The sequence below is a fragment of the Diabrotica undecimpunctata genome, chromosome 5, assembly GCF_040954645.1.
Source record: "Diabrotica undecimpunctata isolate CICGRU chromosome 5, icDiaUnde3, whole genome shotgun sequence".
Taxonomy (NCBI): Eukaryota; Metazoa; Arthropoda; class Insecta; order Coleoptera; family Chrysomelidae; genus Diabrotica; species Diabrotica undecimpunctata.
Window position 1 is genome coordinate 46,396,447 of NC_092807.1, and position 17,422 is coordinate 46,413,868.

At 33.2% G+C, this 17,422-nt stretch overlaps 1 protein-coding gene and 1 long non-coding RNA gene across 2 annotated transcripts in view; one reads left to right on the forward strand and one right to left on the reverse strand.

Annotated features, from left to right (window-relative positions):
• The first annotated feature begins 582 nt into the window (after positions 1-582).
• On the forward strand, positions 583-14,480 carry LOC140440614 (uncharacterized). The gene is made up of 3 exons (XR_011950886.1): positions 583-799; positions 12,055-13,695; positions 13,751-14,480. It is a non-coding gene; the product is annotated as an uncharacterized lncRNA (long non-coding RNA).
• LOC140440613 (phospholipase A1-like) overlaps positions 7,007-17,422 on the reverse strand; it is a 51,605-nt gene continuing 41,189 nt past the window's right edge. The window contains exons 5-6 of the mRNA XM_072530981.1: positions 14,810-14,997; positions 7,007-7,223 (exon numbers count right to left, since the gene is read on the reverse strand). Of these exons, the coding sequence (XP_072387082.1) occupies positions 7,047-7,223; positions 14,810-14,997 (365 nt within the window). The 3' untranslated portion in view covers positions 7,007-7,046. The remainder of the gene's footprint in view (positions 7,224-14,809; positions 14,998-17,422) is intronic.

Sequence of the window (17,422 nt, forward strand, 5' to 3'; positions counted from 1 at the left end):
ACATTAGAACACACAAACCAACCGATATATCTTGGAGTAACTCTGGACCGGTCCCTCACCTACAGACAACATTGCATAAAAACGAGAGGGAAAGTAACAACTAGGAACAGCATACTCAGAAAGCTAACGGGAAGTAAATGGGGCGCACGTCCTGGCATTTTAAGAACAACGGCACAGGCACTGTGTTTCTTAATTGCTGAATATGCGTGCTCCGTCTGGGACAGATCTGCCCACACCAAACAAGTTGATACTGCACTAAATAAGACATGCAGGATAGTAACGGGGTGCATGACACCAACGCCGCTCTTAAATCTATATAAAGCAGTGGGTTTGAAGAACCCTAAACACGCAAAGGCATTGTAGAGCACATAGAGAAAAATAAACAGATCGCAGAAGAGCAGCATGCCCTATACAAAGCACAAATACCATGAAAGCGACTAAAATCTAGGAAAAGCTTCCTTGGGACAGTGCAGGAGGAACCGCCTGAGTATTTTCCTCTTTCCCAGGTTCAATGGACCGGCCAGTCCCTAGACTTGAAAACGTGGAAAACTATGAATAGGATAAGAACGGGGGTCGCTCCAGTAAAATTAAACATGGCAAAATGGGGAAAGATCGACCGAGATGATGTGAACTGTGACTGTGGAGAAATACAGAATATGGAACATCTTCTTAAATGCAGAAACTGTCCTCATCGATGTACCCCTCGAAGATTTGTGGCTCGCCAACCAAGATGGAACCGACGTAGCCCGATACTGGGCCGAAATTTTATGAATGACATGTCCGGACACGATAAAGTAAAGTAAGTAAGGTAGAATTTAATACAAATGTTAGTTTACATATAAAATCCTAACGCCATCTGAACAAAGAAATATGAATAAATTAATTTTTTAGAAAATTGCTAAAAATATAGGTTACTGTAATTGTAAGGTAAGATCAATGACGTATAATATATATTTATTATATGTCACTGGGTAAAATAAACATACACTTACTATAAAAATAAAATGACGTTTAGCAAACATCAACGCTTTACCAAAATAAAATAAAATATAAAGTAAATAAGACTAAATAAAATTAAATAACGATAAATATAATTAAATAAAAGTAAATCAAGTTAAACAGAATTATGTAGAATTAAATAATTTTTTGAGCGTTTTGTGGTGGGGGTAGAATAGTTCGTCCGATCGTGACGTATTATACATCATTGGAGAGGAGAGGCGGTAGCCAATATGTTGAGACAGAAAAAACACACATTCTGGCATTGCTAAGAAAGCATTACATCATATCTCCTTTGTGTTTGGTCCGATTAAAGCGTGAGATATGTTAAATGAAAGAGAAGGAAATCACGAATATACTAAGATAGAAAAAACAAACCAAGCAACTACGAAAAGGGCTCTACACAGTATCTTCATTATTAATGAACGTATAGTTACATATAAGATGTCATAGGGCACTGTGCACAAAAATAGTTTAACTAAAAGACAAATTTTGATTTATTGACTTAGAAAAGGCCTCTCGCTAAGTACAAAATAAACAACTAAACGAATCCTAACATGCGACATAGCCAATAAAAGAAGAGTAGATTACGAATATATTCAAATACAAAAAAAAACAAACAAGGCGATTACCAAAAGGGTACTACACAGTAACTTCATTAATAATGAGCGTATAGCTACATACGAGATATCATAGGGCACTATGGATAAAAATAGACTTACCATAAGACACATTTTGATTTATTGACTTACAGAAGGCCTCAGGCCAAGTACAAAATAAACAACTGATCAAATCCTAACATGCGACTTAGCAAATAAAAAGGGAGGATGTAACAAATATATTTAGATAGAAAAAACAAACACACTACCAAAAGGACACTACACATCGTCTTCGTTATTATTGAACTTATAGCGAAATACGACATATCACATGACACTATGGATAATAATAGATATATTTGCTTTATGTATAAATAGCATAAGTTAAATATAAGGTAAATTCGCTTTATTGACCTAAAAAGGGCGTAATACTAGCATATGACACATCAAATTAAAGGATGTGCGACGTATAGTACATATAATGTATACTTCGTGCCATCAATATAATATATATATATATATATATATATATATATATATATATATATATATATATATATATATATATATATATATATATATATATATATATATGTATATATATTCGGAATGATTTCCACGGTTAGTACAATTAAACCTAGAGCTAAAATTATTACTATTATAAAAATTAATATTGAACTCACCAGTCTTCCGGGTTGAATCGCGTCGATATCCATTGGGCCGAGCTTTCGACATCGTCTCTGATGTCTTCTTCAGGGCTTCCGAAGTCTTAGTCTCCCGAGCCCCCAGACACTACTACACTCACTAGTCACTTCACTACTAGTAGTGAAGTGACTAATAATTATTATTCTACAACTTTACACACTATAATTCTCGTGCCAATAGGTATTTAGGTATAATTAGGTATAATTTATTTATCTAGAAAATATAATTTATGAACCATTTTTAAACATAATAAAACAGAAACATATTTAAGTTTGACATTTGCACATTCAGGCAGTTATTTTCTTGCAGTTAGATCGGTGCAGTTATGTCACGACTATTCAAGTAAACTGTCAGGAATCGGTGAAGCTAATGCTAAGTGTAAAACACGTTTATATTTATCTGATGATGACAAAGAAATTATTAGGAATGCTCAAACAGTAAAAGAAGATAATCCAAATCCAGAAGACGGTAAATTTCTCATTAAGGCTAAAGATGCCATATACAACAGTGTGCAAAATTGTTACAGATAGAATTTAACCTCGTAAAAAGTGGAGTGAGTTTTCTACATATAAAGCAGTAAATGAAAAAGACGCCGAGGTAATTAGAAGAGCAGTTTATAATTTCTATTCAAAGAATCTAGTTCCAACGCTTAGTATGACCTACGAACAACTTGTTAAAGACTATTCTATTAAGTATTCGCCTTCAACTTTATCAAGGTTTTTGAATCACATTGGTTTTCGATACAAGAAAATTATTAAGCGATTATCAATAATGGACTCCCCACTTAAATGGTGTTGTTTTGTTGTGGTTCTCTCCACATTGCTCACAACGATTGCAGAAGTTAGATGTTGATTGTTTAAAGCCATTAAAAACTACTAAGTGAAAAAATGATAAAGCAGCCACTCAGGTCGTGTAGTGACTCAATTCCTGACGGCAACACTATTTTGACTGGATAATTAAGAAAATCCGAAAAAATTATTTTATGTTCTACAAATTGCCTGCCAGCGTCCAGCGATTTGCTAAATCATTCTCAAGTAATTCAATTTATTGTTGAGGAAACACGTCCAGCGCCGACAGAAACAATAACTAAGCTGTTAACTCGAGAACAAAGATTTCCAGAATTTAAGCAAAGCTCTTCACAACATGGATGTTCTTGGATGAACGACCAAGCAAACAGTTCTTTTATCATTTCTCTTGCGCAAATTATGCCTTTGCCGAAGGAAGACCGTATGCCATAAAGGTTTGTAAGAAGAAGAGGAAAAACAGCAATTCTTACAGAATTACCATATAAAAATAAGCTCATTGCATTAAACTCTACTAAAAAGAGCATAGAAATTAAGAGAAGGTGCCACAACTATCAATTAAGGCGCTTATAATCTAAATAAAAAAGAAAAAAAAATAGTCAGAAAACCACAAAAGATAAAGAAAACCGATGAGGAAGATGCTGAATGCAAGTACTGTGGTTATTTATAGCCACAGTCTACAGAGGATTGGATACGATGCATACACTGAAGGCGTTGGGAGACAAGACTAGTACCCAAAGAAAACTGAATAATGGACTTCCACAAGGATCCGTGCTGGCTCCCATGCTTTTCAGCCTCTACATAGCAGACATGCCAGAAACCACATCAAAAAAGTTTGGATACGCAGACGACTGGACGCTTGCCGCAAGTCATAAAGAATTCGAGGTCACTGAACGCATTCTAACAAACGATTTAAATACCCTAGGGAATTATTTCCGCAAATGGAGATTGCATCCCAATCCAACTAAGACAGAAGTGTCCTGCTTCCAGTTGAACAACAAGATGGCCAACTATCAACCTCAAATCCATTTTGAGGATAGACTGCTTAACTATAATAAACACCCAAAATACTTAGGTGTTACACTTGACAGAACGCTAAACTTTAAAGAGCATCTTACTAAGACTGCTGCAAAACTCCGAACTCGTAACAACATCCTGCAAAAACTCTGCGGCACTACATGGGGCTCCTCAGCACCCACACTTAGATCGACAGCATTAGGACTGGTATACCCCGTAGCGGAATACTGTGCACCAGTATGGATAAACAGTCCACATACTCACCGTGTTGATGTCCAACTCAACCAAGCCATGCGAACTATATCGGGCACAATCAAGGCTACGCCCACTTACTGGTTACCAGCTTTGAGTCATATAGCTCCACCACCCATCCGCCGGGAACATGCCCTTGTCAGAGAATTTACAAAAATCAATACTGATCCTGAGCTCCGCTCCCATCTCAGAACTTCCGCCAGAGACATAAATAGGCTCCGTTCAAGACACCCGCCTCTAAAAACAGCAAAAAGGCTAGTAGATCAAAACTTTAATGTAACTGAACGGTGGAGAGAACAATGGGAGAATAACGCTGCACCAGCTAACTGGAACATGCCATGTATTAAAAGCAAACCTGAGGGCTTCAACCAACCTAGACGAATTTGGACCATACTCAATAGAATAAGGACGAACTGTGGCAGATGTTCCGACTCACTTTTTAGATGGGGAAAAATACAATCACCAAATTGCGACTGCAGCGCCGAAAGGCAAACAGTAAAACACATGGTAGAGGAATGCCCGATTAGATCCTATAACGGCAACCCTTCGGATTTCCTGGCTGCTACAAAAAAGTGAATCGAATATATTTATAATCTAGATGTTTGTTTGTAGAATAATATTTTTGTATTTACTGTTGTTTGTAATTTTTATAATTTATATATGTATATATATATATATATATATATATATATGAACCTGTGATGTAGCCATACGCTAAATAATAACTGAAGGCGTTAAACACACTGCTGTTGTGCATCAAAAGATAACGAGGATGACGAAACCACACATGTGTGAACCATATACATTGCTGACTAATTATTTAAACGCTTTTGATGTCATTTCATTGAACGTTTCCAAATTTTGAGTATAACTGTTTAATTTGGCTTTAGGAAAAATTTTAATTCATTTTATGCCTGTTTATTCTAAGTACGAGGCATGTTTTTTAAGTAAGTACCGTTTTGCGATTCCGCGCATGAGCGCTGGTTACCTACATCTCTTGTCTACGCACTGACGCCATTACAGTCTGATTCTTCATTGTATACTTGTTTACTTCAGTGTTTAAGATGCCTCCAACAATCGTGAGTCACGCTGATTGTGAAGTACGGGCTGTTATACGATTTCTTAGTGCTAAAGGCGTAAAATAGATCGATACTCATCGTGAGATCGTTGAAGTTTACGGACAAAACATTATAAGTGATGGAATGGTAAGGAAATGGGTGAGAGCATTTAAAGATGGCCGCACAAATGTGCATGATGAAAAACGGAGTGGGCGTCCTTCGGTAGGTTAATGAAAATTTGGTGCAGAAAGTGGACGAAAAGGTGAGAGAAAACAGACGCTTTACAATTTCATCATTGTCCGACTGCTTTCCTCAGTATTATCGTAGTGTTTTGGATCGCATTGTTACCGAGAATTTGAATTACCGGAAATTGTGTTTACGTTGGGTTCCAAAAATGTTGACGGATTTGCACAAAACCCAACGTTTAGGCAGTGCATTGACTTTCCTTGACCGGTACCACAGTGAAGGTGAAGATTTTTTAGACCAAATTGTTACTGGTGACGAAACGTGGGTGGCCTACGTCACACCAGAATCGAAACAACAATCCATGGAATGGCAACATTCATCATCACCCAAAAGAGTGAAGTTTAAGCAAACAATTTCTGCCCGGAAAATCATGTGCACAGTTTTTTGGGACAGAAATGGAGTATTGCTAGTGGAGTTTCTGCCTCGTAATGAGACAATCAATGCAGCGTCTTATTGTGAGACAATGAAAAATCTGCGTCGTGCAATCCAGAACAAAAGACGTGGCAAGTTGAGTAAGGGTATCGTTTTGCTGCATGACAATGCCCGTCCACATGTGGCTAATCAGACCAAAGATCTCATCAAATCATTTAAATGGGAAACTCTAGATCATCCTCAATACAGCCCTGATCTGGCGCCCAGCGACTACCATTTATTCCAGCACTTGAAGAAACACCTGGGCGGTCAGCGTCTTCAAGACGATAACGAAGTCAAAACATTTGTGATGCAGTAGTTAACAAGTCAGGTGGCCGAATTTTATCAGGAAATTATATAGAAGAGTAGATTAAGGTACAGGCTTTCATGTAAAAATAAAATTATTGCCATATCTTTGCACGTCTTTTTTTAATTCCAAAACGGTACTTACTTAAAAAACACACCTCGTATATGCGTAAGTTTTTAACACTTATAACAATTAAAAGCTTATATTTTGATTACAAAAAGGTGTTCACATAATTTATATAAAAATACCCCACAATGCCCACTTTACCCCACTGTACGAAACGAAGTGGGGTAAACTTCACTCTGAATGTTTTCGTTTTGTCACTCAATCTGTAATTACTATAATAGTAAACTACCCCACTATGACCCCCTCATCACTACATACTTTGGGCAAACCTTTACGTATATTAATTTTGCTAACCATTGTCCAAAATAAATTGTGGAAAAGTATTGGTGTGGAAGAATATGGATTATCTCTTAACATTAAAAAGTTAGGTCAGTTTCATAAGAATGTAGTGCCACTATTTACAGCAGTTTTAGCAGACGATGGCAACCTTCGTAGCTGGCATGGAAAGGAAACACGAAATAATTAAAAAAGAAGAAAATAGTGCTTTTATCTGATTTATTTACTAATTAATTATTTGTTTAAATAGCTAATTCGTTAATAAAAAATATATTCCTTTTGTACTGGGTGGAACATGAAATCCCATTAGAGCAGAATTACATTCTCCGTTAGGACCATTTAATTGTATTGCTTTATACAAAGATTTATTTGAAATACTCTCAGCAAATAGTTCATAAGATTTACCATGACTACATGAATCCATCATCTAAAAAAATTAGTTTTCATTAAAACTAAACCACATAAAATATGTAAACGATAACGAGCAATTTAAGATATTGTGCATTATATATATATATATATATATATATATATATATATATATATATATATATATATATATATATATATACAAACAACACAGTTTATTAGGGGGTTGCAGTCAGAAAATTGGCCGGAATGTTAATGAAACACTCTTAGGACTTTTTGTCTAGCTTTCGGAATGGTTTTATTCCTTTTTCAAGACACTGTAATAAGAAAAAAAATGTAAATATTTATAAAATATCACAAATCTTCAGTGCAACTTACTAGTCGTTGAGATTAATTATAAATATTTATTTTTTATATTATAATAATATTTATTTATTTTATTTATAAATATTTCTTGTATATATATATATATATATATATATATATATATATATCATCATCATCATTTTGGCTTTACAACCCTGTGTGGGTCCTAGCCTCCCCAAGAATTTTTCTCCAGTCGTCCCTATCCATCGCCTTCCTCCGCCAAGCACGTATTTCCATATTTCTCATGTCTTCATCGATGTTATCTAGGAATCTTGTTCTGGGTCTTCCTCTTCTTCTTTGACCAATAGGTCTATCAAGGAGCGTTTTTCTAGCTGGGTCGGTTTGCTCCATCCGCATAACATGGCCTACCCACCTTAGACGTCCTATCTTTATGTGTTTTACGATATCTGGTTCCTGGTATATCCTATAGAGTTCGAAGTTGTATCGTCTTCTCCAGACACCATTTTCATTTACCGCTCCATAGATGCGCCTTAGTATTTTTCTTTCGAAACATCCTAACATGTTTTCATTACTTTTTGTTAAAGTCCAGGTTTCTGAACCATATGTTAGGACTGGGCGTATTATTGTTTTGTAGAGTTTTACTTTTGTATTTCTTGATATAACTGTAGATTTAAAAAGGAGATATATATATATATATACATAAACAAATAATTTTGTAGTGAATTAGCATGTATGCGGGCTGTTGTATATGCGGGCTGTTGTATATTTGTAAATAAAACTCCTTTATTTACATCTCTATATTTCGACGGCCGATTTCATAATGATTCGCTAAAGTGGACTTTAGTAAAAGGGGACTTTATGTTAAAGTCGACTTTAAAGTGGTGTCAATGATATTTGATTTCATAACTCGCTTTAAAGGGCTGTTTAAGTAAAGTGGCTTTTAATGAAATTTTACACTGTTGGTTAAACTGAATTACGATGTATTTGAACTAAAATGGAAATAATGACATTGAATGTCATACATTTTGGCCAGTTTGCCGAATTTTGCACGTTGTAATTTGTGTTATGTCCTGGCTACTTACCAGATTGATATACTATACTTAATTGTCGGTTTTTAATTACTAAATTACTTATTATTACTTAATTACTAATCCAGATTTAATTTAAGTATTAATAACTTTAATACTAATTCAATACCACTTTAACTACTAATTATTATTATTTTTTTTTATATATTTCTATATAAATATTATTACTGGACTTTCTTTTTAATTAGATTAATTACTAAATACTTACTTAAATCTACTATTATTACTTAAAAATTAATTAGTTTATTAATTAGTTGATCATCATTACTATACTTTCCTTTTTAATTAGATTAATTACTTAATACTTACTTTTTAATTCTAGTTTACTATTAATTTTATTAATATTAGATAGTATAATACCTATAAGAGCGTAGGCGCAAAATTTCGTGCCAATGCTTTTTAAATGCATTCATTTTTTTCGATTCCTGAAAAAACTAATAACTATTTTTGAAAAATTTAAATGCAGAATGAAAGAATACATTATTACTGAGGGCCGAAAGTCCCTGAAAACTTCTATAATGTTTATTTTAATAAGTTACAGGGGTGAAAAAAAGAGAAAATTTAGTGTGATTTCTAATTTAAAATATCTCATTCAAAAAAACTTTTTGTTTATTCTAAGGGACTTTCGGCCCTCGGTAATAATGTAATCTTTCATTCTGCGTTTAAATTTTTCAAAAATATTTGTTAGTTTTCTCAGGATTCGAAAAAAATGATTGCATTTAAAAAGCATTGGCCCGAAATTTTGCGCCTACGCTCTTAACCTAAATCTATTTCCTTAACCTAAATCTTTGATAAAAATCCAGATCATCATAATGTTCCAAATAGTTTATTCTTAATCTGTAAATTTTTGGTCTCCTAACCGCAATAAATTCCTCTTCATCAGATGAACTTGAACTAGATGTTTCAAAAGTATGTATAATTGCGCTTTTAAAGTGTAAATATGTTTAAAGAATGGTATTACAAAAGTAATATGTTATTACAATGTAGGATGGCAGTTACGCTAACCTTAAACAGTGTTGTTCAAATATTCAAAAAATAGGTTATGTACTCTTTAAAGGAAGCTTTAACAACTTAAAGGTCCGAAATCCTCACTTTAAAGTTAAAGTTGGCTTTTGATAAAAAGGATCCTTTAACTTGATTATGAAATGAAAATCTAAAGTTAAAGGCAGCTTTAAATTTAAAGTCTCCTTTAACTTGATTATGAAATGGGCTGTTAGGCTTTAATATCTAAGCAAAAAAAGTTAACCCTCTAGCAGGCAAGACCGCCTCCAGACGGCTTAACTTCTATTGTCATTATAATATCTTCCAGCTATTTTTATGCCTGCAGCATGTTATCCCGTCTTTAACCATATATAACCATTGAGTATACTTGTACGCATTTGGTAAGCGAAAATGCCGCTCGATGTGTTTTGTGTTTATTTCTCAGTTGACATTGAATTTTTTTTTTATTTAGCATTACGTGTCTCGACAGCGTAGGTCATTGACAAAGGTACAATTTTATTACGTTACATCATTGATTATAAACCACCCAATTTCCAACATATAAATAGTTGAGGGCCATCTGCCTAGGAACAATAGGTAAAAGCTGATAAACGGACAGGATTAGAAAGTTTAAAACATCACTAATTAGATCATATTTTAAAACAAAGTAAATAAGTATATTTGAATGTTACTTCTTTTCAAACTAAGATTGTAAAATTAACATTTTAGGAAAAAAAATATTTATTATTTCTTGTTCTCAAGAAGTACTTTCATTATTGACAATATCGAAACATTTTATTATTAAAAGTCGAGAACAATTAAAAACAACGTTCATATTTATATGAAAGTGCTATAAAAATGAAGGTATATTACTCTTTTTTAGCAAACTTGGTATACGACTTGTCCACTGAAAGCCGTGTAGACAGTGAATATTATTTGTCCCTTTCTGATTTTCAAATCCTTTAATTTTTTTAAAATATTCTAAACCTGCTTTTAAGTTTTCAGTTAACTTGCCCAAAGTTGACAATGGCTTTCTGTTTGGATTACTATTACTACAATATTTGTTGTTAAGACCATCAAAAATATTATTTATAATTTTCAAAAATATGGCAGTATGAGGAACCGTTTTGGTGTGTAACTGTCCTACAGCTATTGCTGTTGATATTGCTGAGGAAACTGAGTTGGAAAAAATTTGTACTGCTAACTTTACACGCATTTTTTAAAAATTATTAGGGTTTATATGAACGTCTGTTATTTTCAACAGGCGTTGTGCTCGTGCTCTCATATTGGTTCTATCGATGTTGTATGTGTATTCAATATCTTGCCACGATATTTGTTTAGAATCGGCAAAAAACGTCAACTTTTTGTTAAGAAAATTATTTCTTAAACTCTTTAATAAGTGGGGTGTATCAAACACAGTGATATGTCTATTACTGGCTGATCCTTACATGCGCCTAACAGCTTAAATAAAGCTCTATTATTAGATGCTTGATCACACACTAACACCCACGGTGTTACAGGTTAACCTGTAAATTCATTTACCTGCGAGATTCAGTAAGCTTAAGACTGGTAACTTCATTTTTATCTTTATTACTATATTAATTTTAAATAATTCAATAATGTTACCTAAAGTCAAAATTAAAATTTAACTGATTATAAATAAATTGTTGGAAGTGCATTCTCATGATCTTTCTAGTTCTTTACACATCACAAAATAAAAAACCTTAATGTTTTTTACATAAGTTTTTATAATAACTTTTTTATATACATGTATGATTATCACATGTTCTTCTGCTGTGCTAATTTTGTTAATTTGTAAACTATACCTAGTTTCAATTAATTGTTTTATACAACTTTAACTCTAAATGTCCAGTTTCGTAAGCTTTTTCATATTTTTAATATCATTGACTGCTACATGTCTTTGTAATGTAACACACATTTTTAACTTCTCTATGGATGTTTGGTTTCATATTGTTCTTTTTAGATGAACTGATGATGCTTTCTGAGTAGAAAGCGAAACGTCTTCAATAAATAGATGAAGTAGCCACCTTCTTTGTTTTTTATTTCTTCACTTTGACCGAAAAACCCACCACTCTTCGAGTGTACCTTAGTTTATTTTGGATTGACGGTCGTACTCCTTTTCTCGATATATAATATGTATATATATATATATATATATATATATATATATATATATATATATATGTATATACATATATATATATATATATGTATATATATATATATATATATATATATATATATATATATATATATATATATATATATTTGTGTAGGTTACATAATTTGCGTATAATTATTGCGTATATTTGTAGTATAAATTTATATCAAAGACGTAAAATGCGTTTGAACATTGACCGCCTCAAGGCGGTGTTGCCTGTCTACATGAATTTCTCGGTTCTCTTACAAATCAGACACGTTTATTATGTTACATCGATTTTTTGGGATTTTGAGTATTATTTTTTGTTTCAGTAATCTAAAACGTCTTCTGCGTCATCTTTCTGTGTCAGAAGCAATAATATGTGTCGTAAGTCCAACATTAACTACTCTCGAATGACTGAAGAGGAAATTAGAGAAATAATGGATTCTATTAAGACGGACGAAGAATCCAAATACGATGACGAAGACTACGGAGAGTTTGTGGACGACTCCGATTACTTGGTTGAAACTAATGACGATGTTCCATCAAGTGAAGATGAACTTACAAAAGATCAGAAAAATGTAATTAACGAATGTGTATCAGATATGCAGAGACTATCATGGGCTGAATTTTTTACGAAATCTACAGAGTTAGATCTGAATGTAAATGGATGTTTCCAGCATCTTCACCTAAACCAGCAACATCAAAAAATATATTGTTAGCCATAACATCAGGTGTTATACCAGCAACAGTGACGGAATCTGAATATGTTCAACCATCAACAGCAGCAGCGACGGAATCCGGAGATGTTCAACCTTCCACTTCAGCCGGAAGGACATAGTGCAGTGCTATTTACCTGGAACGAAAGCCTACGAAAAGAGCAAAGTCACCATTACTCAAGAATGAGCCTGCGGGTCCCCAAATGCTACCTAATAATGGCGGGTTTATTGGACAACCAGTAAATATTGATACCAAGTCTGATGAATTTAAAAAGATAGTTTGGAGACAAAAAACTTACAACTTTATAAAATTCAGGTAGTGTTTCAAGGTAACAAAGAGTTACCACATAGTTTCAGATATTTGAAAATACCATATCAGTGCTTCAATTATTTTTTTACAGATGATTTCTATGAACATATAGCAGACAATATGTAGGTATTCTTATTTACATGGCTTTGTACCGTTATCCAGCTGTGGAGCAATTCTACGGAGAACACGCTTTTCAAGCTATTAGAAGTACAATGACATCTAAAAAATTTTTCGCAATTCGTAAGCATCTAAGTTTCAACGACCTTTCTTTGCTGTAGAAAAACGGTGAACCGAGGTATGATCTACTTTATAAAGTTCGACCAATCATTGATCACCTCAATGACCGTTTTGATTCAATACCAAAACAGCCTTGTTTGTGTGTAGATGAGCAAATATGCCGAATAAACCCCACAAGTGGAGAATGAAACTTTTTATTCTCTGTGACTCCTATGGGTTTGCATACCGCTTCGAAGTTTATACTGGCGCTGGTGATAACATTGTCCTTCCAGGGGAACCAGATTTGGGAGCAACGTCCAATGTTGTTCGGTTAGCAAACATTGTTCCTCATTTTATGAATCATATAATTTACTTTGATAATTTCTATACGTCATTACCACTACTTGTCTATCTAAGGTGCCATGGGATATATGCACTTGGCACTATTCGTCGTGATAGAATTCCTAATTGTAAGTTACCTGCTGACAAAGATAAACGAGCTATTGATTTAAAAATATGAGAATCCAGTGAATAGGTTGGTACTGCATATGGTGTTGACATAACCACAATAGATTAGAATGATACCAAAAATGTAAGATTAGCGTCTACTTACATTGGGGTTCAGCCATTCTTATCTATACTTCCAAAAGAGTCACCAAGAAAAATTGCCAGATATGACAGAAAGAAGAAGAAATATTTGGAGCTTGATTGTCCGAATATTATTAAAGGTATTTTATGTCCACATTTATTATTTCTGTGTTCTATATTCTATTTTATTTGTAGATTACAATTGCCACATGGGCGGAGTAGATTTATTAGCCGGCTTACTTGGTCGATATCGCATCCGACTAAAAACAAAAAGCACTTCACTTCGCCTTTTTTATCACTTTATCAATATGACTTTGGTAAATTCATACCTTCTCCACCGTAGAGTTCATGGGAAGACTGTTATTCAGAACCTTCCAAATTTTCGGAATTCAGTGGCTAATGTACTCTGCAAATATCAGGTAAATCCTAAGAGAAAACCAGTAGGTAGACCATCTCTAAAAGTACTGCAACCATCATCAACTGGTGGAAGAAAAACATATCTACGAGCAGATGATATTCGCTTCGACAACACATCACACTCGCCAACTTTTCTTGATAGAATGGGTTTAAAAACATTCAAGCTAGCTGGCTGCAAATCAGAAACTCAAATTTTATGTTGTGAATGTCAAGTTAATTTTTGTTTTTCTTTAACAAATAATTGTTTTCTTGCTTTTCACAAAAGCAACTAATTTTGCATTTTCACTTACTTATTTATGTTTATTTTATTTGTTTATTATGTTTATAATAAAATAAGAAAATGTGCATCTTGATGTAAATATGTATACTTTTCCCGGCAATATATTTTTTTCCTCAGGTGGCTAAAAAAAACTTTCAGTCAAAATAAATATCATAATTGGCTCTTTTATGTCAAAACCAATCAAGCTGTGAATTTTTCCATTGAAAATAAAATTGGCCTGGTAGAGGGTTAATGTATTTTAATATTGGTAGGTATTAGTAATTATTTTAGTGTAATTGTTAAAGTCTTGTGATGTGCTGGTTTTTATTTTAATGATTCCATTCTGTGAGTTTTTATTTGTTTTTAAGTATATTCTATGTAATAATTGTTTTTGTTTTTAATAATAATTTTAGTGCACTCCTGATGAAGCTAATAAACATTAGCGAAATATTGAGTTTGACGAGATAATAGAATCATTTTTCTTGACCGAAAAACCTGATATTCCATCCTTTATACATCTATACATAGAGTTTGTATATATACTAAAATACAAATACTATTAATATTACAAAATTTACCTGCCAATCTTTAGAACACCCAGGTTGAGGGGGACCACCTCCATTTGGATAAAAATCGACATGCCCTATGGCATTCTTAATACCGAGAAATCCTCCACAAGTATGTATGATATCTACAAATTCTGCATCATAGATATTAAGATGATCATTGGATACTATTGTGAAAGAAGGTAAAGCCGGATCTAATCCTAAAAATGGCAAACTATAAACATATGTAATAGTAATAGTCGAATTGGATAATTAATTTTACAAACAGTTTACTTATTTTCCAAACAAACGATTTTTTTTTCGCATATTATACAATCATTTTGCATATATATAAAAAGGAAGTTAAGGTTCGTACAGATTTTTTATACTGTTGCGTACTATAGTGTTCGGTAGTATTCAGTTAAAAACAATTTGGCGTATGACATGAATTATCATCATTTTCTAGTCTGATGTTAAGTCCAATAACCCAGCGTCCTTCCACCCTTACATCATCACTTCAACGTGTTGGTGGTATACCTCTACTTCTTTTGTCTGTGAGAAGGAAGCAAGCAAGCAATTTGATTAAATCCAGTTTATGAGACTTGTTCAGCCCTTAGAATAACGTTCGGCTGTAACAATTAATCGAAGCGAGGTGTATTAACTCGTGTTTAAAACAGGAATCACCACACGGCGCTCCAATTGGGTGATTTTTTTGCTCGAATAAGAAATCAAGTAATACCTGGAATTAAGCAAAAACATAAGAAGAATGTTAACAACAAAAATGGAGAACTGCTAATAAATTTCTGCACGAATAACGAACGATGTGTTGAATAAACAACACATTTTTAAACTACAAAGACCAAAACAAATAACAAATAACATTAATAGCACCCGTGTACAAAGATCTATGATAGATTACGTTATAACTAACAAAGATATATATCCATCAAAATAATCGACGTACATAAGATGACTTAACTTAGCAGATGTAGGTATCGAACATAGCCTAGTATTATGTGAAATAAGAATCATCATGAAATACTTAACACGTAAGAGAACGACACCAACACTAAGAAAAACAGGGTCGAAGGACCAAATACGGAATCCACTGAATACTTATACAGAAAAAGAATATCAGGAAAGATTGCTGTGAATGAAATATTAGAAAACTATAACATCGAGGAAAGCTGAGAAGCACCAAAATTAACATAATTAATGTAGCAACAGAATCACTTGGAGAGAGGAAAGTAACAAACACTAACATATTAAAAAAGAAAACCCCATGGTTTAGAGAGGAAGTAAAGACACAATGTAAAGAGAAGAAGGATATTTGTATGATACATATGATACATACAACCACTATAAACAAGTTAGAAATAGAACAAATATTTTAGTGAGACAAATATAAAAGGAACACTGGTAGAGCAGAGTTATAACAGCAAATTTACTAAGATTTTCTGCAAAAATCCGAATGCCTCACATTAAAATTTATTCATTTTTGCCCAGATCCGCCATGGTCTATAATGAAATATTTGACTTTCTAAACAATATACTGTATACCAAATATCCTAAAATAAGTTCAAAAAATTACTCCATAGAAACTACCGAGCTAATTAAGATACTTAATATTGTTTACTGTTTTACCCACATTTCAAAATTAAAAATGTCACTAGGTTAAAAAAGAAACAACCCCAATAATCCTTCTTCCACAGATAAATTACTATCTCAGGCACAGTTTTAACATGTCCGATTCCTTTATTTTATAATGGAGTCTTTACGGCTTTTATGTCCATTTAGAACAGTTAAAACTTTTAATAAATGAATTATGCTCTAAGATCTTATGTCTTCAAGAAACTCATTTTAAACAAGCGAATATAAATCTTTGAAATTATCAATGTTTCCAAAAAACAAAATAGTACAGGCCAGTGGCGGTGTAACTACCTTAATGTAGATGTCTGTAAAAACAGACCTGTAAGCTAAGCCAATTACATTAAATACTAATCTCGAAGTTGCAGCAGTGAGTATTACATATCAAAAATATATTAATATATGCAACATTTTATTTACAAATACTTTACGATTACCAATCTACTCCAGCTATTCTGATCCACTGACCATTAAATATATCCTGATTGATCCACAATTCACAGAAGAAAGAAGATCCAAAGGAATCACAGATGATGATCACAAAACAGTTCTCACAAACGAGTTAAACAATTCTAATAATTGAATATTGCACAAGACCAGGACGACCTCAGCTACATGATGAAGAAACCACAAGAAGAATATACCAAGGCTGGCCTAGATATTAACCTCGCGAAAACAGAGTACCTATCTACAAGTGAAGAAGACATAGAAGATCTACATATTGATGACAACGTAACAATCAAAGGAAAGGATAAATTCAAATACTTGGGGTTTATAATCACGAAAAAGGCAACAACAGAGAAAGACATTACACAAAGATTAGGATAAACAAGAACAGCAATCCGACAACTTAACTCAGTATGGTGGGATAGACACCTAAATATGAAGACAAAAACACAGATTTATAAAACATTAGTGCGAAGTATTATGACATATGGGGCTGAAAATTGGATCATAAACAAGAAAAACAGCAGTAAGATAGTAGCAACAGAAATAGAA